Here is a 25,536-nt window from a genome sequence, read left to right on the forward strand (position 1 = left end):
ACAGGATTGAATAACATGCAAACATCAGCAAGATTCCACATTTTTTAACAATTTGATGGCAAGAAGATCATTGATGAAGAATGTCCTGTGGAACTCCTGCAGTGATGTCCTTCAGCAAGAGATGTTGATCTTCAACAACCACCACATTTCTTGGTGTAAGGTATGGTTCCAGCCACTGGATTATATTCCCCTTTGTTCTAACTGACTTCAGTTTTATCAGAGGCACCTTGATGCCACAATTAACCAAATATTGCCTTGAGGTCAAGGGCCATCAATTTCACTTCATCTCTGGAATACTGCTGCTTGGTCCATGTAGTCTGGAGTGGAGTGAGTTGGGAGTAATAACTCTCTTATTGATAGCTTCTGTGAATCTGCTGATCATTGAGAGCTACTGACTGGGCAGGTTGTCTTGTGATTTTCTTCTATAAAAGCAGGACAAATCTTGGCAGTTTTCCACATTATTAAGTACATGTCAATGTTATAGCTGCTCTCCAACAGCTTGTTGGAGCTATACGTAGTTCTGGAGTACAAATTTTCAATACCACAGATGGGTCATTGTCTGATCTCATAGGCTTTGATGTGTTCATTTTGATTAATGTAAAATACTGTAATTTTACCATTTAGGCTCCTTCAGGACAATTTTAAGTTGGAATAATTATTTTGAAATCAGTAAAATTCCTATTAAAATATTTGTGGCTTATTAGATTTTTAAAAGTCCATTTAATAAAACTTTTTCCTTTATAATCATCTTTTGGATTACATGTAAATGGCACTTGAACACACTATTTTAGTGCACACAAGTTGTACTGCACTCGTTTAGAACTATGAACTCGAGAGCCATGAACGTGCCTGAATAAATTACATTGGTTTAAATATCTACAGTCCTGATTTCATACTCAGTGATCACACTAAAGGTGTGTGGAGTTGGAAGGAAGTAAGGGTCTTGTTTTGTTGCTTGTTGTGTTCTTTTTATTACATTCTATGTTGTCCTGCCGAGCTATGTTGGCACTGGAATGTGTGGGGACACTTGCGGGCTGCCCCAACACATCCTTGGGCTGTGTTGATTGTTAATGCAAATGGAGTATTTCAGCAGATATTTTGATATACGTGTGGAAACAAATTAATCCAAATCTGTTTTTAAATTTCTCCTTCAGTGACAATGATTTTATTAAAATTATTTTTAATAATTTGTACCACAAATCATCTTGCAAAATACCAATGATGTATTTAGTTTGCTGCCCTCTTTCTAAAGTCTTAGTTGCAGGATTATCATGGAATCTTTAGTGAAAATTGATTTTTATTTTCCAATTGATTTAGAGAAATCAGACTGCAAGCAACAAATAATATGTAGATTGCACTGCATGGGTTTTTTAATTAAGAATTTAAAGAGTTGTCACTTTTGTCATTCCCTTGTAGCAAGTTTAAAATCAACAACTGCAACTTCAGGAGGTACACATCTCAAGCACAAAGTTGCGTCTTAATTACTGGAAGAATGAAATATGTCACACTAAGTTCAACGCAACCTAATCCAGCCACAAATCAATACTCTATAACATACACAATGCAGTGAAATTTTGATATGTAATTTGATTTCTTCTCATTATAGACTTATATATTTGTAACCAAATATGACATAAATACCTTTAAAGCCTTTTAATTGTCATTTCCAAGGAATGCAGAATCCCATTGTCATGGTGGGTAATTCAACTTCCAAAAGCAAACAAGGTGCTTAAAAAAGTCAATAAAATGCAAAAAAAAAAACACCCTTGTACAATTTACTACTTAATGATAAAGGAACTGTGTTCATGATTGACAGTCGCTATCTTTTCATCCCAAGGAAAAGAACAATTTAACTAATTTCCTGTGAACACCAGTTTGCAATGTTTCTCTATTTTCGGATATACGGTGATTGCACAATTTGGAACAGATCGTGACCATGTGTAGTGGTGTAGAATGAGTGCAGCTTTCCATTTTCTATTTTTGCCCTTGAATATCTTGTGTACTTAAATCCGGTTGTTCAGTTCACCGGTGAGATTCTGTGGTTAATCTGGAATCTATGGCTACTTTGTTGCCAAGTGCTGTTGAGGGTGTTGGCTGCACTCAACAACACCACTGATAGAAGCTGAAGAAATAAGAATGTACGTGAAGCAAGTAACTAAAGTTTGCAGAAGGATGTGGGGCTGAAGGAAATAACACTTGGTCTTTGAGCCAGTGGGGTTGGTTGGTACCATCTAAGGGAAATAATGCTCAGAGTGATTTTTGGCAAGCTATCCATCTCTAGCATTAGAAAATATGTGACAGCATTGCACCAGTGGTAGCTTTATGTGTGCTGCCATGCATTTTATGACAATACCCTAAAATAAGCATTTCTGAAAAGTGGCCAATATAAAGTACAACATATTTATTCAACCTAGTGGTATTTTGTCATCAGTGACCCTCAACATTGAAATTTGTCACAACGATAGCTGAGTTCAAGCACTTTTCATCAAATGTTGTTATAAAATTCTACATTGAAAACTATGTCATTGGTGGCACTCGCAGTACAGTGCTGAATTTCAGTAGAGTGAATCTTTTCATTTTTAGAAAAATTATTTGTCTGTTGTTTATTTTGGAAAAGTCAATAAAAACCCTAGGACATATATAATCACATGGATTTGTACAGAATTTAGACAGGAATTCAAATAAGTAATCACTTTTTGTATATATTCCATATTAATATCAGTACAGCAGAAAATGTCACCCCCCCCCCCCAAAACAAGGTAAATAACCTCACTTGGAGAGATTTCTGGAGTTTTATCAATGTCATGACATTTTCCATATTGTTGTATCAAATCAAAACAATCTTAAGCTTTTGTCTTAGCATATAGAATTACAGTACAATAATTCAAATGTGGGGTTCCACACGGCCATAACCTAGGCCCCATTTGGTTGTAAAATGAATATATTTAATCAAAGACTACCTTCCATACTTCGTTTTCCATACTTTCATAACCTATTAATAATCATAATAATTTTCCAAGTCCTCCACATTTTCATCTGAACTTCCCACACTCTCTGAGGTGGATGCCTGGTTCTCACAGTCTGCCAGACTACACATGTCAGTACACCTGAGGCCATTTGCAACACACATACATCTTGGGAGTGAACATTCTTTAGACAGCTACAGGTCAGTAGATCAAGGACGGCATCAGGTATTGGCTGGCCTTCCATCCAGTGCACCACCAACTGTTCAGCTTCCTCTTCTCTCTCCATCTTCCATCCTCTGCCAACAGGGCTTGGCACTTGTGAGTCCTTCTCCAAATATCTTCTCCATATACCAGCCTGGTAGCTGGCTCCGTGTGCATGTTTTGCAAAGCAGTCCTTGCATGGTGGGAGTTGATGACTTTCGATTTCACCTTTTATTGCACAGAAAAGGTGATACCTGAGCTCATTGACCTTTGTGTTCGATGCTTTTAGGGCATACAGGAGACATGTAAATGCCTCCAGTTTGTCCATCAGTTCTGGGGAGAGGTCCCATTCCTGGTCCAACTCTAAAAATGTGTCCTGAGTTGCCCTGTTGCTGGTCAGAAGTTTTACCCAACAATATCTTGTGAGATTGGTTCTTGGTCCCTGGCACTGATATTAAAACCAGTCCAGCTTGGGATTGGCTGATTCTCTGGATTTGTTTGCCTTTCAAGTGTCCACACCAGGTTCTCCTTGCAGGCAAGAAGAGCAGCTTCCTTGGCTTTCTGGATACAGTGTTCCCTGGTTGGGAGAGGCTGTGGGCCTACACGTGCAACTGCTACATATACTTCCACTTCTTGGTCCTCAATGGTGACTGATCTCTGCTTCAGCACAGAGAGCTACCACTGTTGCAAAGCTATCACATATTTTCTAGCACTAGGTGTGTATACCTTGCCAAAAATCACTATAAGAATTATTCTCCCCAGTTGGTACCAGTGGCCCAAATTTGGGGTCCTGGCTCACGGACTAACAGAAATGGAAGATATTCGAATATGAAGAATGAGGAATTCTTAATAGTATTAAATTTTCCCTATTCACCGCACTGTTAAAGTTCAGGACTCATTTTTTAAATTTCCTGTAACTCCAGTTGAGTGATTTGTTGCTGGATATGAAAAACGACTTGCATGGAAAACAAAATAACCGTATTAACTTTTACCATGGGAAAGCCATTAAGAACAATAAAAAATTTTATCTACCTACTCTGTGTGATTTTCCATGTCAATTTCTTCCTACAGTTTTTTTTTTCCAGTAGGATATTCATTAGTTTTAGCAGCTGGTTAGTAGGCTGCTGTTTGGTATGATTTGCTTATTTAGATATTAAATCTGTGCAAGTAATCAACATGACACTTCTTATAAATAATTCCAATGTGAAGCAGCTTCATGTAGCCCACAAAAATTGCAGTTGTCGCTTCACAATTGTTCATTTTAATGACACAGCTGTGAGCTTACTGTTATCAATTCAATTGAAATTTCTGCATGGTTACATTAAAACTATTTTGCCTGACTGTTATTGCTTATATGAATTTATAATACTGCAAAATTGTGAAGGACTCAATCTTTTGTTTCTTACTCAATTTCACTAAAACTTTATTTTTTGCAATGCTTTTGTTTACTATAATTACAACTTATCAGTAGCAATCCTTCTACACCATCTAATTTCACAAAGAAAATCTTAATCTTGTAAAATATTTTCAGGTAGCCCTGCTAATTAGTAATACATTGTAAATTTATGAATGTTTTTCAGCTTCAGAAAAACAAGTGCTTGGTTATTTTTTTTCTGAAATTTAAATACATTACGTACCTGCTACTAGCATAAATAGAATTGCATTTAAATTATTTGGATCATTGCTCTGACTAAAACAATCATATCCAACTTATTCCACATGATTTAAAATTTAAACTCCATCGTTCATGTTTTGGATCCAGCTAAGTTCTAATGCTGGGTCACCTACCTGTAAAGGTTTGCACTGTGTGCCTCTCTACAAAAGCTGCTGGACTATTTCTGTTGTTTTTTTTTTGTTTACTTGAAACTTGTTTGTTCGCAGTCAATCAATTTAGCATTGTCAAGATCAGCCATTTCAGATGAGCATACATTATCAATATTTCATAGTTCCAATTGATTTTTTAAGAGCTAACGTAATATTTTGGCACCAATACTCTGAAAGATGATTATGTTTATTTTTTAACCTGCAAATACATTAAAACATTCCAATCAATGTTCGATATGAACTCAAACAATCACTTCACAAATCTGTGTATTATCTTGTTTTCTCACTCTACCAGGACCAGTATCAGTTATTCAATCCCTCCTTGTCAGGCCAAGTCCTGGTTCCTTGCACTTCTTCCCCCCCCCCCCACCCCCATACTCTTCTCTTAAAACTGCCACCTTCCAGTAAAAGCAAGGAGTGATGCACGATTGGCACTCTCCTTTCACTTTTACTATTGGATTTTCTTTAAATATGTTTTTCATATTTCTGATTTCAGCTGCACAGGAGATAAGTGCACATTCTCCCATAAAATCTGAATTTGCCTGTACATTCCTAAACAAATGTAAGATTATTGTTTTTTTTCCAAGCATTGAAATGTGAAGGTTGAAGCAGCAATTGGACTCTGAGGAGCAAACAGGAGGCAGAAAGTGTCTTAGCTAGAAGTTTCAGGGGGGTGGTTACAATGCAGGTTCAGCCAGATCAATGGATGACTACAAAGAGAGCAAGACAGGTACTACAGAAGGTGCCATTCCCCTCTCCAAAGGGTATAATGTTTGAATACTGTTGAAGGAAAGCAAAAGTAGCGGCCAGGACTGTGGTGAACTACATATACCTGTCTGGACACGCCCCCTGCTGACTGCTCCTGTGGCTCCTCCCACAGACCCCTGTATAAATGCAATCAAGGCCTGAGCCCAGCCTCTCAGTCTCCAGGATGTAGTACGGTGGTCACTCACTGCTTGTTCCTTCTTCCAGTCAATAAAAGCCGATATCTCGCTTTACGTCTCAGAGTGAGTTATTGATGGTGCATCAAGGACACATATATAACAGAGGACATATATAACAGAGGAGGTCAAAGAGTGGGCAAATGATAGCGATAGGGGGCACTATAATCAGGGACACAGAAAGGCACTTCTGTAGACATGAGTGAGACTCCAGGATGATGTGTTCCCTCTCTGGTTCCAGAGTCAAGGATGTTCCTGAACAAATACAAGACATTCTGAAAGGGGAAGGTGAGCAACCAGAGATTGTGGTCCACATTGGCACTACTGACATGAACTTAGATCATAGAAATCTACAGTACATTACAGGACCTTCAGCCCAAAATGCTGTGCCAACCATTTAACCTACTCTAGAAACTGCCTAGAATTACCCTACTACATAGCCCTCTATTTTTCTAAGCTTCATGGACCTATTGATCTCTTAAAAGACCCTATTGATCAACCTCCACCACTTCCACCGGCAGTGCATTCCACACACCCACCACACCCGGTGTGAAAAACTTACCCCTGATATCCTCTCTGTACCTACTTCCAAGCACCTTAACACCATGCCCCCTTGTGTTAGCTATTTCAGCCCTGGGAAAAAAAAACCTCTGACCATCCACATGATCAATGCCTCTCATCATATAAACCTCTATCAGGTCACCTCTTATCCTCCGTCACTTTAAGGAGAAAAGGCCAAGTTCACTCAACCTCCAGTACATTGTGTAACATCCTTCATTTTCTCACACCAACAATTCTACATTTGCTTTGCTTAAAGTTGCCAGTTTTTTTCCAGCTATTCTTCAAAAATGATGAAGGGCAACTCCAACTTAAATCATACAACAAACTTAAAACTCCCAGACAAGAAGCAGCGATCCTGTCAGTATGGGATTCATTTTGATGTACCAGCCACAGTCACAGATGACAGAACTTCCAGTAACCATTCTTGGGTAAGCCAGATGCAAACACAGAAGATGAAATCAGATATTGAATGTAGGCACCATAGAGGAAAAAAAATGTCTTGCCATGCAGGTGCCAATTCTTACAGATCTTAAATATCAATCTAAATAAATCATTTATTAAGACAGAGACTGAAGCTAAGGGAGCCTTCAATCAGGGAATTTAGATAATGCCAGGTAACATCAGAGATAGCAATAAATCAGAAACTCAGCCCACCACCTAATCTTCCTGGTAGATGAAATATGTTTGCTTCGGCATTCAAGCGAAAGGAAAGCCTCAGGCATACATTCATAAAATAAGTTGTAAGTGTCTTACTGTTGCTGTTGATGCATTGAACTTCAGGTATTTGGATGCCCTGTCCACATTCACTGTCATTGCTGGGGAAGCATTCGCTCACTTTCACAACCTGCCAGCTATAACATGACGGGTTGTCACAAAGAATCGCTTCATTTAAGTGTGGACAGTTTCCAATCCCACCAGTAGGCTCATTGGTAATCTGTCGTTTCCGCAGTTTAAATCCTGACAGAAGAAATAATTTGACATTTCATTTTTCTATTCACAAAACATATATAAGTAATAAAAATTAATCTATAATAACTTGTATAAATACTTTAAAAAATCTGTATACAAGGAAAAACCATCTCATAAGGGAGGATACTTCCAAATGAAGAATTGCAGAACCAGCTTTACTTAGTTTTGATAGGTAATATATAAACTCACTGATGAAATTGAATATTGTCTGGCATTCATCTCACCCCTTCTCTTCTGCCCTCATCACCTCCCTAATCCCCTCCTTTGGCTTCTTACTTCCTTCCCTTTTTTCCATGGTCCACTGTCCTCTCTGAATAGATTTATTTTTCTTCAACCCTCTTTTACCTCTTCTGCCTACCACCTCCCAGCTTTTTAATCATTTCCTTCCCCCACTTACCTTCCACTTCACCTATCACCTGCTTGAATTCCAACCTCTTCAACCACCTTTTTCTACTGGGTTTTAACCCCTTCTGTTCCAGTCTTGATGAAGAGTCTCAGCCCAAAATATCAACTGCTTATTTCCCTCCCTGGACACTGCCTGATCTGCTGAGTTTCTGAAGCATTTTGTGCTTGTTGCTGAAGATTATCAGCATCTGCAGAACCTCTTGTGTCTAACATTTGCATCTTTTTAAAATTTCATCAGTGCATTCGATTACATTGTATTAAAATTAATGAAAAACATCTATAGCCTTTGAAAACAGTCTGAACAAAATACTTCATATTGAGCCTAACTCTTCCATTATTCCGATCTCAAAAAAAATTGCAATGCAGATCCTAAATGAGGTGATTTCCTCTGTGCTGCGGCTGATAGGAAATGTTAATTACTTTTCATTAAAAACATCTGAATTTTGTTAAATTTATTGCACAGAGATCCACCATAAAAAATAGTACAGAGAAAAAGAACACTAAAGAAACCCTAAATATAAATTCAAAAACTATTGTTTAGTAATATCCACTTCCTCAATTGACCTGAATTCTTTGAATAATAAGAAATAGTTCAAAACCTTTGTCTGCCAATATGCAACTCAAATTGAGATTCAACTCACCTTTCTTTCCCTGTGGATCTTGACAGTTTTCATAGGTACATGGTCCCCAGGCTGACCAAGATGATACTTCACATTCAATTGGACATGCAATCTGACACATTTGTGTAGTGTTTGGTGTGGCTCCAGTGCACAACTTGCTGTCAACAGGTTTTGAAGCTGAAAACATAAACAAAAAAATTTTTGTTAATTTATACATTAGGTGTAACATGTAAAATGTCTCATTTAATAACTGGAGCATACTGAAGTAAATCATTCTTTGCAGAGTACTCTGAACGATGAGTAATAACCTCTTGATTTTATTTGTGGTATGTTTGTTTGATGTTTTTGGAGAAATTGGATTGCTAAAATTCCCTTTAAAGAAATTGTTCATGACCAGTGTATCTCCTTACTGGAAGAATAATGGAGAAAATACCATTACCTCAACTTATCTTAACAGTGCAATAATTCATCTATCTCACCATTTTCCACCATCATGTACTTTTAGTTATTATTTAATATAATCAAGAAATGCAAATTTTGTCTTATTTGCATATAAATGCCTCAAGAGTTTCTGAAAATGGAGTAGGAAGCTTAGAGCCCACTCGGAATGCTCAAAACATGCAACAAAATCAGTTAGGAAAAGGAAGAATAAGGTTTGAGAAGTCTTATACCACCTTCTCTCTTCACTGTTCATAGGGAAGTCCTTGCTTTTGGTCTCAAAGGGCTTCAACAAAACATAAGCAAATTAAACTTGTACTGTATGTTCGAACAAACATTATAAAATTGACCATACTGCCAAAGCTGAGAAGTATTTTATTATAGATGAAACTTATTATATAAATGCAAGATTTCCTAGAGTGCTTTTTATGACTCTGGATGTTTCAAAAAGGCAAAGTATTGGTGTGTCACCAAAGGCATGGTAAAATATTCAATTGTGCACTGAAATTACAACATTTCATGCACTCTTGCCCATTTGCAATTTCCAAACTAGAGCAGTAATTGAAAATAATACTTATGCTGTATGACCAAAAGTCCCAAATTATTGATTAATGTTACACAAAAAGTCCAAGAAATTATGGTCTAAGATACATATGCCATTGTAACATTCCCTTGACCAGTTGTGCTACTCTGACAGAATAATTGTTGAAGCCATAAACAAAACTGATAATACAAGACTGATGCTATGTAATCACATTAGAAAAGTGGAGAACTGCCCTATTCCTATAGGGAAATGTAAGTAATTAGAATTAAAAATCCTTGAGTCATGCATCATGTTGTAGGACACATAATACTAAAGCATAGACTCAGTGGACCTTTATTAGGTACAGGATGTACATGATAAAGTGGCCTCTAAGTGTATATGTAGATTTGTAGCCTGTATAGGCAAATGTTTTCTAAGAATAATTATTTTTAGAACAATTGTTATATTGACTCCAATAACCAGAATTGAGAACAGATATGCCAGTTAATCACATTTTTGCCCTCTTTTACTGTGCTACTTATTTACTTGTATATATTCTGTGTAATTTATAGTAATTTTTTATGCATTGTATTGTACTGCTGCTGCAAAACGTAACAAAATGCAATAAAACTTCAATAATTTATGGGCTGATTATTCAGAAATCCTGATGCTTGGGCATCTGGCCCACTTGGTGATGTTTTCTGTTTCCTCTTTCCCTTTAAACTCACTGTGTTCTGTTTCCTGCATGCCTTTGTCTCCAGAGAATTGTTTCCTGTGATTCTATTAGATTTATGAAGTTAACTAGAATTTTTATTTATTGTACCTTGTTACACTCAAAAATAATGCAGAATGATAAAAATGGACTCTTGACCGCACAATCTACCTCATTTGACCTTTCACCTCGATAACCATAAGACTTTATTCTGCACTCTGTTTATTGTTTTACTATATACAATCAGTGCACTGTTGTAATGAGTACCTTGGACAATAATAAGCCAATTTACCAATTTAAATAAAAGCATGGGTCTGTAATAAGTGTATTATCCAAAGGTTTCAAGATTCTGCCATTCCAGCAACACTAATGTCCCTAGTTTGCAAGAACAGTGGATTTTTACTGTTTCATTTTATGGGATGGGATGAATTTGTCTCAGGTAAATAAGGCAAGACTCCATGAAGCAAATACATAGCAGTCCTTGATGCCCCTCTGGTACATTTGCCTACAGGATAATTGGTAGTGAGATTTTAAGGCCTCGGTGTTTCAAAAGTAGCTGTACAGCAGCGCACTGTCCCGTTTTCGTTCTCTTATTAAAGGGCTGCATTCGCAACCCGAAACATTTTAAAACAATGCTGCTGACTAAAGTACCCGTGGCTGTGAAGGTGGATTTCTGCTGTAGTAGTCCTAAATGGGAATATTTGATGATGTCTATTGGAGCTACATGCAAAGAGTCGCCATTTATTGGGGCCATTGTAAAGGCTTGTTGAATGGTTACTGGGAGGGTACTGTATCCAATAAAGAAGAAGGTACTGTAAGGCTAAGTGCTGTGATCTTTCAGGAGCATAGGTTGGAAAGTTATGGCTTTGGTGAAGGGGCAGAGGCAAGCTTTATTTTTACTGTTCACACCGGATACCTGATTTGGTATAAGTGGGATTGCAGTTCAGAGAGTGGAATGCTCCTCCTACATGAGGTGTCTTTACGCTCTTATACCTCCTCTCTGATGCAGCAATGAGAAGAGATCATATCCTGGTGGGTACGGGACCTTAATAATAGATGCTGCCTTTTTGAGGCATCGTGTTTTGAAAATGGCCTCGATGAAGGGGAGGCTATCACCCATAATGGAGCCGGCTGAGTCTGAAACACTCTACAATCCTGAGCAGTGCCCCTTGATAGCAGACAGTGATGCAACCAATTTGAATGCTCTCCACAGTACATCTGTAGATATTTGCAAGAGTCTTTGGTAACATATCAAATTTCCTCAAACTCCTAATGAAATATAGTCACCGCTGTCCCTGCTTTGTAACTACACCAGTGTGTTGGGCCCAGGATAAATCTTCAGAAATGCTGACACCAAGGATCTTGAAAATGCTCACCTTTTTCATTGCTGACCCCACAATGAGGATTGGTGGATGTTCCCTCGACTTCCCCTTCTTGAAGTTCACAATCAGTTCCTTGATCTTACTGATGTTGAGTGCAAGGTTGTTGTTGTGGCATCACTCAACTAGCTGATCTACCTCACTGCTGTACACCTTCTTGTCACCATCTGAGATTCTATCAACAACAGTTGTGTCATGGACAGAACTTAGAAACAAGGGGATGGTCACTCCAGTGGGGTAGTGCTATAGACACTCCTACCTCCCCTCACCCAAATTGTCAGTAGGAACTTGAGGAGCAGGTGTGTAGAAAAATTGGTCAGTTGTAAAATGGAAAGCTGGAAAATTGGGTCTCATATGCCAGACTGCTGTTTATAGGCTTCAGTTCGGTGTTCAACACCATCATACCCCAGAAACTGGTGGGACAACTGTCCTCACTGGATTGCAACACCTCCCTCTGCAATTGGATATGGACTTCTTAACAGTAAGACCACAGTCGGTCCATGTAGGCAGCAACATCTTTAGTCAAATTACAGTGAGCATAGGTGCTCCCCAAGGCTGTGCACTCATCCCACTGCTTTTCACACAGCTGAGGCGTTACTGTATCATAGGATCCAGCTCAAACTGTGTCATCAAGTTTGCAGATGGTGCAACGGTGGTTAGTCGTATCAAGAACGATGATGAGTCGGATTATAGAGAGGAAGTGAAGCGTCTAGTGGATTGGTGTGCGAAGAACGACCCAAGCTTGAATGTGGAGAAGACTAAGGAAGTAATTGTGGACTTCAGGAAGGTGCAGACTAACTATTCCCCTCTGTGAATACAAAGCTTCTCTGTGGAGCAAGATACCAGCACCATGTTCCCGAGTGTTCACATCATGGATGACCTCACCCAGTCCCTTAATATCACCTCCCTGAACAGCAGGATCTCCACCTCCCAAGAAGACTGAGGCAAGCAAGACTTTTTACCCCCACCCCACACATCTTAATTGTGCTTTACAGGAGCACCATTGAGGGAGTCCTGACACGTTGCATCTCCATCTGGTATGGGAGCAGTCGAGCTTTGAACCTTAAGTTCCTACAAAGGACTGCGAGAACACCTAAGAGGATCATAGGGACTTCCCTGCTATCCATCGGGGACATTTATCAGGAGTGCTGTAAACGCAGGGCACTTAGTATTATAAAGGATCTCCCCGTCCATCCAGCATCCTCTTTGTCTTTCTACCATCAGGCAGGAGACTATGATGCACAAAAACAAGAATGATTAGAATGAGAAACAAGAAAGGGTTAGAAATGAGAAACAAGAGTCCAAAGCCATTAGCCTTCTGAACTCATAGCTGCACTGTATTCGAGGTGTCACTAGTTAAACTATAGTAAACACAAAGTACACTGCAGATGCTGTGGTCAAATCAACTCACACAAACAACCTGGAGGAACTCAGCAGGTTGGGCAGCATTTGCTGAAAGGAGCAGTTAATGTTTCGGGCCGAGACCCTTCGTCAGGACTGAAGAAGGAGGGGATAGGCAGGAGAGGTGAAGAAGGAATGTAAGGGGAAAGCACTATGGGTAGTAGGAGAAGGTAGAATCATGAGAGAGGTGATAGGAAGCTAGAAGCGACCCGACGCAGATCGGGGGACCATTTCGTTGAGCACGTCCACTCTGTCCGCCACAACAGACAGGATCTCCCGGTTGCCACCCACTTCAACTCTGCTTCACATTCCCATTCGGATATGTCCACACATGGCCTCCTCTACTGCCATAATGAGGCCAAACTCAGGTTGGAGGAGCAACACCTCATATACCATCTGGGTAGTCTCCAGCCCCTTGGTATGAACATCGAATTCTCCAACTTCTGGTAATTCCCTCCCTCTCCCTTCCCCCATCCCACTTTCATTCTGTCTCCTCTTCTAGCTGCCTATCACCTCTCTCAATATTCTGCCTTCTTCTACTACCCATAGTGCTTTCCCCTTACATTCTTTCTTCACCTCTCCTGCCTATCCCCTCCCTGCTTTCCCTTCCCCACCCCTTGATCTTTCCTCTGATTGGTTTTTCAACTGGCACCTTCCACCCTCCCCACCCAACTTCTTTATAGGGCCCCTGCCCCCTCCTTCTTCAGTCCTAACGAAGGGTCTCGGCCCGAAACGTTGACTGCTCGTTTCAATGGATGCTGCCCGACCTGCTGAGTTCATCCAGTTTGCTTGTACGTGTTGATTTGACCACAGCATCTGCAGTGTACTTTGTGTTTACTAGGGGTATACATACCACTGGACTAGACATGGCCAGGCATCATCCCCGATAAAGATGGCCATGTTTGTTATCAAAATATCGGTTAAAATAGGTACTGTACTTGACTCGAAGCCCAAAAAAAATTTATTCATTATAGGGCATAAAGTTACTGATTGTAAAACAGAACCAAACAACATAGAGTTTGACAAAGGTGAACTGTCATGCTTAGTATTACTGAAGCAGATCACAATATAATATGGGTCACAATAGATGTGTCTGGTGTAAAACTGAAAATGGAGCTGGATACAGGATCAACTTCATCTATAATTTCAGATCAGCTACAACAGACTGTTTTCTAAGATACCATAAGATAAGACCTCAGAGATGTTATAGACTTACACAGATGAAAAAGTATCTCCCAAAGTCAAACTGAAACTAAATGCACCAAACACAACAGTTAAAACTTAATATTTTGATAAGTGGAGGGCCAGCACTTTTTGGATGTGAATGGTCAAGAAGATCCAACTAGACCGGCACTCAATCAAAGCTCTTAATGTGACATTAACAGAAAAATGCAGTCCAAATGTTAGCACTAACCAGAGAATGGCACAGCTGCGTAATGTAATGAGAAGATGTTTGAGGAGGGAATAGATAAACAGATTGAAACTTGACTAAAAGCTGTTTGTGATGCCAAAAAATACAAAATGCACCCCCACAAGTTTTGTTACACCTGTGGGAGTGGCTGTTGTTACCATGGCAAAGAATACATATCGACTTTTCTGGGCCATTCATGGACTCCATGTTTCTGATCGCTGCAGATGCTCATTCGAAGTGGCTGGAAGTTATACCAATGGAGTCATCCACCTCAGCAAAGTTTGTCTTCACTCTGAGGACTTTTGCCAGAAACAATTTACCAAGACAATTTGTGAATGACAACAGGCCACAATGTATGTCAGAAGAATTCCGACTGTTCATGAAGAAAAATGGCATTGGACATTTCAAGTCACTTCCTCACAATCAGCAACGGATGAATTAGCAGAAAGGCTTATCCAAACCTCTAGAAAGTCCATTAAAGCTGCGGACAAGGAGGATATTTCCCTACAGCACAAGGTGGGCAACTGTTTTTTGTGTTTTGGAACCATGTTAATACGACAACAAGTCAAACACCTGCAATGCTGCTCATGAGCAGGAATCTGAGATCTTGCTTAAACCTCCTGAAATCAGATTTATGGAGGAAAGTGGAGAATAAACAGTTCAAGTAGTCACAAATGAATCAGCAAGGAGCTTCAATGTTGAACAGGAAGCCCAAGCGCGTGATTAGTGAGAAGACAAGTGGACATCCTGTAGGGTAGCTGCAGGAACTGGATCACTAAAGTGGATGTTGGACCGAAGAGCACACCTGAGTTGATTGCGTCCAGATTACAGCCACCAGACTTTCATCTCAGTGATGATCGTGTCACTGACAGCAACGGGACACCGGAAACCGAGAGCACTGCCTTCGATAAGAAACCTGCCAAACCTGATGCCGTTCCACAGCTCCAGGGGCACTATCTAGAAAGAAGCAGAGCTCCACTCAAAAGACTGAATCTTTAGAGTTGCGAAGTTAGTTATGGATTGTTATGGTGAAAGCATGTTTACTTGAATATAGTTTGTGAAAGGGAAATTGAATGTTTTGTACCTATGGTCTTATATGATATTAATCTAAAGGGGGAGGAAGGGTAATGTATGTATCTATTTTTTTTAAAGAGGATTGACTACCCTTAGCACGACATATGATCTGTTGTCTATGCATGCACATTCCTTTTTCTTTTCTCGTTCTCTCTCACTTGTTACATTGTCAATACACCAGTTAAAGCAATCTCCCGCGTGCGTGCTTTTATTTTAATTGATATGTTGTTGCACAGACACAGCGGTGTGGGTGGAGGTTGTTGGTGGAAGGGAAAAAACGCTTAAGTGAAGAGGAGAGAGTGAATCAAGTATGACCTGGGGAAATTGTTTGTTTGCATCATTCTAAATTAATGAATGTAATTAAGTTACAGCTGGGTAACATTTAACATTGAGTGAAAAAGTGAATATTCTTCATTGGAAACAGTATTAGTCAATAAACAACTGATTCTTTGTCACATTGCTTACATAACTTTCAAAGTCAAGGCCCATTCTAATGAGTGATTAATCCTAAACCGCACATAAGCAAAGCGCAGGACTGCACTGAAATTCTCAAATTCATGCCTTTGCCTGTACCAGTGACACAGCCAGGACTTCTACACTATTAATTCCTACTGTTTTAAGATTCTTAGAGTTAAGGAGGTTTCATGGAAGTAAAGCTAACCCTGTACTGCCGCTGAGATGGTCACCACACATACACAGCTCAAATATCTACAAAGATTTTATTGCTGTAGAGTAGTTACATTTGTTACATAGAAACGTGTAGGGTCATCTTTCTGAAATATTCCCTCTTTCTACTGATGCTGACTGATCTGTGAGAATTTTTCTTGCATTTTTAGCTTCTATCAATGAACAAGTCATGCAGATTTTCAGCTTCAGCAGTTTTCAGTCTGATCTTCATCCTCAAATAACTCAACTGTTTCAAAATAATGTTAGGGGAACACCTATTTTAAAATTTCAATTACTTAAATTAATTCAAACAAAATACGCTTTAGAAAAGTGGTCCTCAACCACTGGGCTATGAACTGGTACTGGGCCGCAAAGCATGTGCTACCGGGCTGTGAGGAAACAATATGATTTGGCGATGTGAAACAATATGAGTTAGCTGCACCTTTCCTCATTCCCTGTCATGCCCACTGTTGAACTTGAACGCACACGAGGTCATTACACACACAAGGTCATCAGTCAGTATGAGTGAAAAACAAATGTTGCTTGAGAGTTTTTTTGGAAGAGGTGGTAGGGGACATTAAAGGCCTAATGATGATGATAATGCAGGGACAGCTGAGGCCAAGACTGCAAAAAAAAAAAGAAAGCTTTCTTCAACAGAAAATATGACAAGTCGTACATAAGATATGGCTTTATTGTAACTGGTGACTCGCATGCTCCAAGCCCCCGTGTGTGATATGTAGAGGCAAGCTGACTAATGAGGCAATGAAGCCCTCAAAACTGCTTCAGCACCTTGAGTCCAAGCACCCTGCACTTAAAGACAAACCTGTTGAGTTTTTTGAGTGGAAAAAAACGTGAGCAAGCAGGATAGAAGCAAGTACTGAGAGCCACTACTTCCACAAATGCTGCTGCTCTGAGAGCATCGTACTTAGTGGCTAGCCATATTGCTAAGAAGCCTTTCACTGTTGGTGCCAAGGACATGTGCCGTGAACTGTTTGTTGTAAGCTGCAGCTAACAAGAAGGCACAAGTTTCTCTTTCAGCTACTACAGTTTCAAGGAGAGTCGATAACATAGCGGAGGACATCGAAGCACAGCTGTTGGAACGGCTTAACGAGTCACCATGGTATGCTATCCAGGTCGACAAGTCTACTGATGTCAACAACAAGGCAATACTGCTGGTTTATGTGTGATATATATTTCAAGACGACGTGCAGGAGGATATGTTGTGTGCACTGCCGCTGCCAACTAACACAACTGGGGGCAGAACTATTCAAGTCTTTGAATGACTACATGTCAGGCAAACTGGACTGGTCATTCTGTGTTGGAATATGCACAGACGGGGCTGCAGCTATGACTGGACGGCTGTCTGGTTTCATTACCCGAGTCAAAGAGGTTGCTCCTGAATGCCAGTCTACACACTGTGTCATACACAGGGAAATGCTGGCTAGCTGAAAAATGTCACCTGATCTTAACAGCGTATTGAGTGACGTTGTTGAAGTTATCAATCACATCAAAGCAAAAGCCCTGAACTCACATCTGTTTGAGCAGCTTTGTGAGGAAATGGATGCAGAGCACAAATGCTTTTTCTTTCACACTGAAGTCAGGTGGCTATCAAGGGGAAGAGTCCTGGCCAGGGTTCTTGAGTTAAGAGAGCAGCTACAAAGATTTATTTCAGGAAAAGTCACCACTGGCAAAAACTTCAGTGACAAGGAGTGGATAGCAAAACTCGCTTATCTGTGTGACATCTTCAACCTGCTCAATGAACTCAATTTGTCACTTCAGGGGAGAATGACAACTGTCTTCAAGTGGCAGATAAAGTGTCTGCTTTCAAAGCCAAACTGGATCTGCGGGGACGGTGAGCGGACAGGGGCATATTTGACATGTTCCCAACATTAGTTGGGATATTCATAGAGACTGAGGCTGTACCATCCTTCTCACAGCTGGTGCACAATCACAGCTGGTCCATGACCCATTTGTGAATGTCCCCGGTGAATCATCCATGTCAGCACGGGAAGAAAATCAACTCCTCGAGGTTGTAAATGATGGTGGGCTGAAAAGTATGTTTGACATAGCATCTCTGCCGGAATTCTGGATCAAAGTCAGGGCTGAATATCCTGAGATAGCTATGAAAGCACTGAAAATGTTGCTTCCATTTCCAACACCATATCTCTGCAAAGCAGGGTTTTCAGTAATGAATGCAATGAAAACTGAATTGTGGAATAGACTGGACATAGGAACCTCCTTTGGGTATCGTTGTCTCCCATCACCCCTCGATGGGACCGTCTTTTTGCAGGGAAACAAGCCCAGGGCTCCCACTGATTCAGCGATATTGGAGTGTTGCAATGATTTTATATGTTCATATGAGGAAAATAAGCACTGTGTATTTAATATCCAAACGTTACTTAAAGTGTTATGATGCTATTGACTTACATGTGACTTATAATTGACTTATCACTATATTCATGTGAGGGAAATATGCGCTGTATGTTTAATATTAAATCTGTTAGATAAACGCTTTTAGAAATGAAATTGAGTGTAATAGCCACTTATAAGTGACTTATAGTTTCACCTATATTCCGGTCGTGATTAACACCCCCCCACCACCACCCGTCGGACAGTCCGCAAGAATATTGTCAATATTAAACCAGTCCACAGTGCAAAAATGGTTGGGGACCGCTGCTTTAGAATTCCTTAATTATATATCTGTAATTTCAAAAGTGGGGAGTATGGGGTGTCCAGGTAGTGGCAGCAGCAGTGGTGAAGGGGCTTGTCATCTCCACTCTAGGCAGCTCATTCACCTTTTGTACCCCCGAACACTCAGCTCTCACCTGTGGCTCCAAGCAGCTGTTTGCATATGTCAGCAGCCACACCTTGTTACACTGCTTCGACAGGTGGTCTAAACTAGATGAGGGCAGCTGGCGGTCTCATACTCCGGTGAGAAAGGGATATGCATGTCCTAGCATGTGAAGTCAGCTCCGGCAGACTGGCCAGATGAGATCTGCACTCAAATTGAATGACCAGGAAGGCGGTACTGCAATATTCCATGGAGAACGAAGGCCAGGACAAAGCATCATAAGGTATTGGAGCAGAATTAGGCCATGTGGCCCATTGGGTCTGGTCTGCCATTTCATCATGGCTCATCTAATATTCCTCTCAGACCCGACCTCCAGCCTTCTCAGTGAATCCCTTCATGCCCAGACCAATCAAGAATCTATCAACCTCTACCTTAAATATACATAAAGACTTGGCTTCCACAGTTGCCTGTGGCAAAGAACTCCACAGATTCACCACACTCTGGCTAAAGAAATTTCTTGTCACCTCCATTCTAAAAGGATGCCCCTCTATTCTGAGGCTGTGTCCTTTGGTCTTAGACTTTCCCACCATAGGAAGCATCCTCTGAACACATCCACTCTATCAAGGTCTTTCACCATTCAATAGGTTTCAATGAAATCATCCCTCATTCTTCTGAATTCAAGTGAATCCAGGCCCAAAGCCATCAGATGCTCCTCATATGACAAGCCATTCAATCCTGGAATCATTTTTGTGAATCTACTTTGAACTTGCTCCAGTTTCAGCACATCCTTTCTAAGATAAGGGGTGCAAGATTGCTTACAATACTCCAAGTGAAGGCTCACCAGTGCTTATTAAACTTTAATGATCATCATCATCCACAGCAACCAAAGATGCCCCTAGTTTGTGACACTAGTTCGTACCCAGACTTCTGAGGTTGACAGAGTGGAATTGCCAAAGTGAGTGCAGTTGCTCTTCCACTTTAAAAAATCTCTTGCACAGGTTTCCTGTATTTGTCGGATATGATAGATAACTATCGTTTCAACAACGACTGGCAGAAGTAAGGCAATGTTAGACTCCCCCCTACTTCAGAAATGCACTTTCTGAAACAATGCAATCAATAGTATCTGAACTCCTGGATGGAGCTACAGTGTAAAGCATTATACAGGCAGCCTTTGCTTTTGAACAATCTCAAGTGTGGCAGCAAGTGAAATTATTCACTGTGCAAACAATATAGTGGAATCTATTTGTTTTTTTTACTCAAACCAAGAAATAACTGAAATTTTATTGTTTGAATAAAATAAATCCCTAGCACACTTGTATTACTTCAATGGTCAAGATTTTATCAAACATATTAACCTAGTTTATAAATTGGTTAGCAGTGCTGATAAAATTGAAATATTACATTAATATCAATGTTTATATGACTTCCTTTATTCAGGATAATTTAACTGTCAGTGTATTGTTCATGGAACTGACGATGCCTGCCAGCAGTCGAACATGATGTGGCATCCAGCAATTTATAAATCGGTGGCAAACATAAATGGAGCATCCTTCAATAAAGACCCAGGAGGGCTTTCTATGCATGCTGTTCAGAAGTCTGAACTGTCCAAGCAGAAAATATTACCTCTGCCCAAGTTGCATTGTGATGGTTTAAGACACTTTAAACTGAGTAATTAAAGATCAGCAGCCATTTAAAAGAAAATCTATAAAGTTGTTATAGAGATATCATAGACATATCTATTATAGATTCAAACAGCATTAAAACAGACCCTTGGGCCCACCAAATCCACACTGCCTATTAACCACCCATTTACAGTAATTCTATTGTCTTCTAATTTTCCTCACATTCTCATCATCTACCCTGAGATTCTGCCACTCACCTCCACAGGGGGCAATTTCAAATGGCCAAATAACCTAGCGCCCTGCATGACTCTGCAGGTGGAAGGAAACACGGACCACCTGGAAAAGCTCATGTGGTCCCAGGAAGGGCATGCAAAGAGTACACCGTAGGACTGTGATTAAACCTGGGTCTCTGGCTCTGACTCCACTAACAGTGCCACTTTTTTTCCTCGAGCTGTATTGCAAAAGTCTCTGCTGAATTTGGATTGCTGATAAATGGCAAAAAAGTCTAAAGTTATGGTGATAAGCAAAACTGCAATTCAAGCTGACATCTACATAGGAAACGACAAGATCGAACAAGTGTCCTCCTTTATATACCTTGGTGCAGAACTAAATGACACAAAAGAATGCAGCGAGGAAATAAGGCGAAGGCTAGCAATGGTACGCACAAGCGCTACCAAACTCTGGAACATCTGGAAAGTTAGATCTGTGAGCACTGACACCGAGATACGCCTCCTCAAGAGTCTCGTCTGGCCAGTAACCCAATATGGCTGTGAAACATGGACCCTAAAAGCAGATGATGAAAAGAAGTTGACAGCACTTGAGATGTGGACATACAGACAGATCCTCAGGGTATCAGACATTGAAAGGAGATCCAACAAATTCATCCCAGAAAAGATTGGCACGAAACCAATACTTTTGGAAACTGTTATCCAAAGGAAACTTTGTTATTTTGGACACATCTCAAGAACTGATGACACACTGGAATGTACTGTGTTTGAAGGCAGAGTAGAAGGAAGCCGCTCCCGAGGCAGACAGAGGACAACCTGGATTGACAACATCAAGAAGTGGACCAGCCTCACCACCAGAGTTGCAAGAGGTTTGACTGCCGACAGATCGCAGTGGAAGAAAGTGGTTGCTAAGGCTCTGGCAGAGTGTGGCACATGATGATGATGATGTATTGTAATATTACCTGTTTCTGGCGGCAAATTAAACTGGGATGATTTTCCAGCATCATTTGTGCATGGGAACTCATCAATAAACTGTACGACATATACAATATCCATCAGTTTCCCTGATAGAAATTGGAACAAAATGTCCAACCTTCCAACACGCAGAAAAGGAAAGGAGCAAACCCTAAACTCCACAGAAGATTGATCGGAGACGTGAGGTAAAATACCTCACCAATGAAAATGATGCTACTGTCTGCACATGCCCACTCTGTGTTCAATGTGGTGTGTATTTGTGACATGATTCCTGTGTGGCACAGGACACAATTCATGGGATTGATTACGTTAAGAATGTTGCCCCCCACACATTGAAAATATGTCTTTTGCCACCCCTGTAGATCCCTTAACTTCTGTCAGCTTGTTTTTAATACAGCTGGAGAGTTCTTTAAGGGCGTGACTTGCTTCCCAGTTTTTAAGTGAGAACTCTGGAGAAATGGAGTTCCATTTCGACAGGAATCTTCAATGGTACTGTGATCTCCATTTGAATATGAGCACTAAATGCTGTTCAACAAATTAAACCAGGGTGAAATTGACTTCAAGCCTAGCACAATATCATGGGTCAACTGGCATATCCAGTGCTGAACTGGTCTGTGTTCTGTGGGAGCTGATATCCAGCCAGTAGACTTCCAAACAGTATGTTCAATCAAAAAAAAAGCAGGATTTCCTGGTGGCGATCCCTTTTCACCCCTTCTCTTCTCATCACCTATTTATCAACTCCCTTTGGTTCCTTTTCTCTTTCCCTTTCTTCCAATATCCACTGCCCTCTCCTATGTGAATTCCTTTTCAGCCTTTTACCTATTCCACTTATCCTCTCTCAGCTTCTTACTGCATCCACCCCTTTTCCACCCACCCACCTTCCCCCTCACCTGGTCACAGATGAAAGGTCTCAGCCGGAATCATCAACAGTATATTTCCCTCCACAGATATTGCCTGATTTGCTAAGTTCCTTCAGCATTTTGTGTGTGTTGCTCAAGATACCGAGCACATGTAAAATCTTCTTAAATGATGTTCCAAATTAAAGTTTTAGTTGGCTTATTCTTATACTGAATAACGAGGTTAGGCCTTTTTTTCCCCAGCCTATCAATTATTTTGTGAGAGTAGGAGGTCATAAGATTTTATTTTTCTGGGGCAGCACAGTAGCATAGTGGTTAGCACTACCCTTTACAGTACAGGAGAGCCAGGTTCAATTTACACTGCTGCCTGCCATGAGTTTGCACGTCTTCCTTGTGACCATCTGAGTTTTCTGCCTGATTCCCTCCCACAGCCCAAAGATGTACTATTAGTGAGCTAATTGGTCATTGAAAATTGTCTCAGGATTAAATTGAAGGATTACTGGGCAGCATGGCTTGAAGGGCCAGAAGGGCCTATTCTGCACTATATAATAAATAACTAAATTCTTTCTGTCCTCGATGGTGAACTAGCAGCAGCGGTATACAAGGTGAGGGGGTGACTAACCTGGGAATGTAACCATGGTGATCGGCTATAGGCTGAAGCAGAGAAAGTGGGGAGATAGGGAAAGGACAGTGAAACGTGAAGGTCTACTGGTCAATGAGCTGGCATGCTGAACGGCAAACCAAACTGGGAGTGAACTACGATGGGTATTGAGATCACAAGCAGCAGAAGGAAGGGCAGAGGCAGAAACAAGGTCCCGAGGGGATGCGGCATACTGGTTTCAGACCCGACAGGGTGGAATTCAACGGGACCTGAAAGGGAGAAGGCAGAGTGTAGCTCTGTCAGACCTGAAAGGAAGAAGGGAGGGTGGAGCACGAGTGAGCCTGAAAGGAAATCATCAGGAATGATGTGGGCCACAGAATATGAATTAGAGGCAGAAATGAACAGAAATGAAAATCTCAGCAGTGGTTTGCTGCAGTTTGAAGCAGGGAGAGTAGGGTTTTGAGTCCTGATGAAGGGTTTCAGCCTGAGACATCATCTGTTCGTTCAGTTCCGTAGATGTTGCCTGACCTTCTGCATTCCTCCAGCATTTTTTATCCATTGCTCTTGATTGGGAGTGGGCAGGGCAGAGCGAAAAATCCACAGGTCAACCAGACAAGTTGGATGAAGCATGAAAAGGCTGGGAAGACACAGCGAAGCAAGTGTGAACAATGAGGGCACAGAGGTAGCAGGTGACAGGGAGAAGAGAAAAGTCACAGGAAGATCCTGAGTGCATATGACAAATGGACCTGAAAGAGAGATGGCCGAGTAGACCATGGAGGGTGAACAGATGGACATCAGGAACAGGCAACAGGCCAGGGAATGTACAACAGTAATCTGCTACATCCTGAAGCAGGGATAGTGGGGTGCAGACTCATCAGGGTGTCGCAGAAAAACCTGCAGTTAAATAGAATTAATATAGGTGGTACATCGTGAGCAGATGGGTGGAGGGAGGTAATGAATGAAGTTCAACTCTGTGCTACATTGATTAATAGAACAAAGCTTACTTGATTGTATAATTACATTAAATTTCAATTTCATTCTTAATTCATTCACAAGATTTAGGGGAAAATATCTCGTTGTTAAAGTAGTTGATATAATTAACTGGAAAAATTAAGTCAGCTAATAAGTGAATAGCTGAGCTGAATATGATGGTTAATATTTTTCTTTGAACAGGTTGGTTCCATAGATGTCCGTTTCCTGACTGTCTGTGAGGAAGACGAATTTCAGGGTTGTATATTGTATTGCATTACAACAGATGTTTCAATGAATGTACTTTGAATTTTGAGTCTTTGAAATGGGATGCTGCAGTGAACCAAACTGACATTTAAATCTAGTTTCCAAGGGGTAAATATGACGGGTCACTTTGCTGATGAATTGTGGGCCATTACCTTCCTTTTCCTTCAGCGTGTTTTGATAGGGAAAGAGGTTTTCATTAGCTTGTACACAGTAGACTTCACGGGTTTGAATCCCCCCACCACACAGTGCAGTTTGATTTCCACGTCTTCTGTCTTGCTGGCTGAGTAGTGAATCAACACGACATTCACTCCATTCTGTTGTCTTCCACACATACCTGCAGCAAGCAGATCAATAGAAAATGATTTCATTTCATAATACATCACTTTAAAATTCCAAATGGATTGCAGCATTTCAAGAAAGTTTGCCAACAATAACTCAAGCGTAACTTAATAAGTTGAAGACAATCAAATCCTAAGCAGGAATGGTAAAGAAGGCAACAGTTTTAAGGAAATTCATGTTGAAGACTGATACTAACAAGGTTGCCTTTATTTTAATAGACTTCAGTTGCTCTTAAGTGATAATGGAGTTATCATTTTAAATAGTGCAATCTAATTCTTGCCATTCATTTTGCTGTTATATCATGGAAGGATTTGCTAGGAGACTTCAGAGTACATAAATGTCATTGTAACTGTTAGTTAAAGGGGCTTTTAGATTGATTTTCTCTGTGAGAAGAGAAAAAAGAAAGACTGCAATTATTGCCTAGGATGTCCCATAATATTTACAGGCAGTGAAGCCTAATGAAGTGTAGCCACTGTTGTAATGTAGGTAATACAACAGCAATCTGTGCATGATGTTCATGAGCTTTAATTCTGGCATTGATCCACTAAAGCAGCAGACATACAGCATTTTATCACTATGGATAACTCCCAATATCTAGTCCCCAGTTGCGTATTTAACTATTGTACTGAGAACAATTTGCCACTGCAGCACACTAAATGAAGAATACCATCATCATTAGGACTTCACATTATTGAGGGATGAAAATAAATTAAATTCCTTTTTCAGTCATTCATTGGGCAAAGGCTTAGTAGTACCATTTGCCAACAAGAACACAAATTTAAAGAAATGAGAGATCA

At 40.4% G+C, this 25,536-nt stretch overlaps 1 protein-coding gene across 1 annotated transcript in view; it reads right to left on the reverse strand.

Moving 5' to 3' along the window:
• Window positions 1-25,536, reverse strand: part of thsd7aa (thrombospondin, type I, domain containing 7Aa) — a 406,075-nt gene that overhangs the window by 172,132 nt on the left and 208,407 nt on the right. The window contains exons 4-6 of the mRNA XM_059972618.1: window positions 24,553-24,734; window positions 8,509-8,664; window positions 7,247-7,450 (exon numbers count right to left, since the gene is read on the reverse strand). Of these exons, the coding sequence (XP_059828601.1) occupies window positions 7,247-7,450; window positions 8,509-8,664; window positions 24,553-24,734 (542 nt within the window). The remainder of the gene's footprint in view (window positions 1-7,246; window positions 7,451-8,508; window positions 8,665-24,552; window positions 24,735-25,536) is intronic.

Source organism: Hypanus sabinus, chromosome 6 (genome assembly GCF_030144855.1).
Source record: "Hypanus sabinus isolate sHypSab1 chromosome 6, sHypSab1.hap1, whole genome shotgun sequence".
NCBI lineage: Eukaryota > Metazoa > Chordata > Chondrichthyes > Myliobatiformes > Dasyatidae > Hypanus > Hypanus sabinus.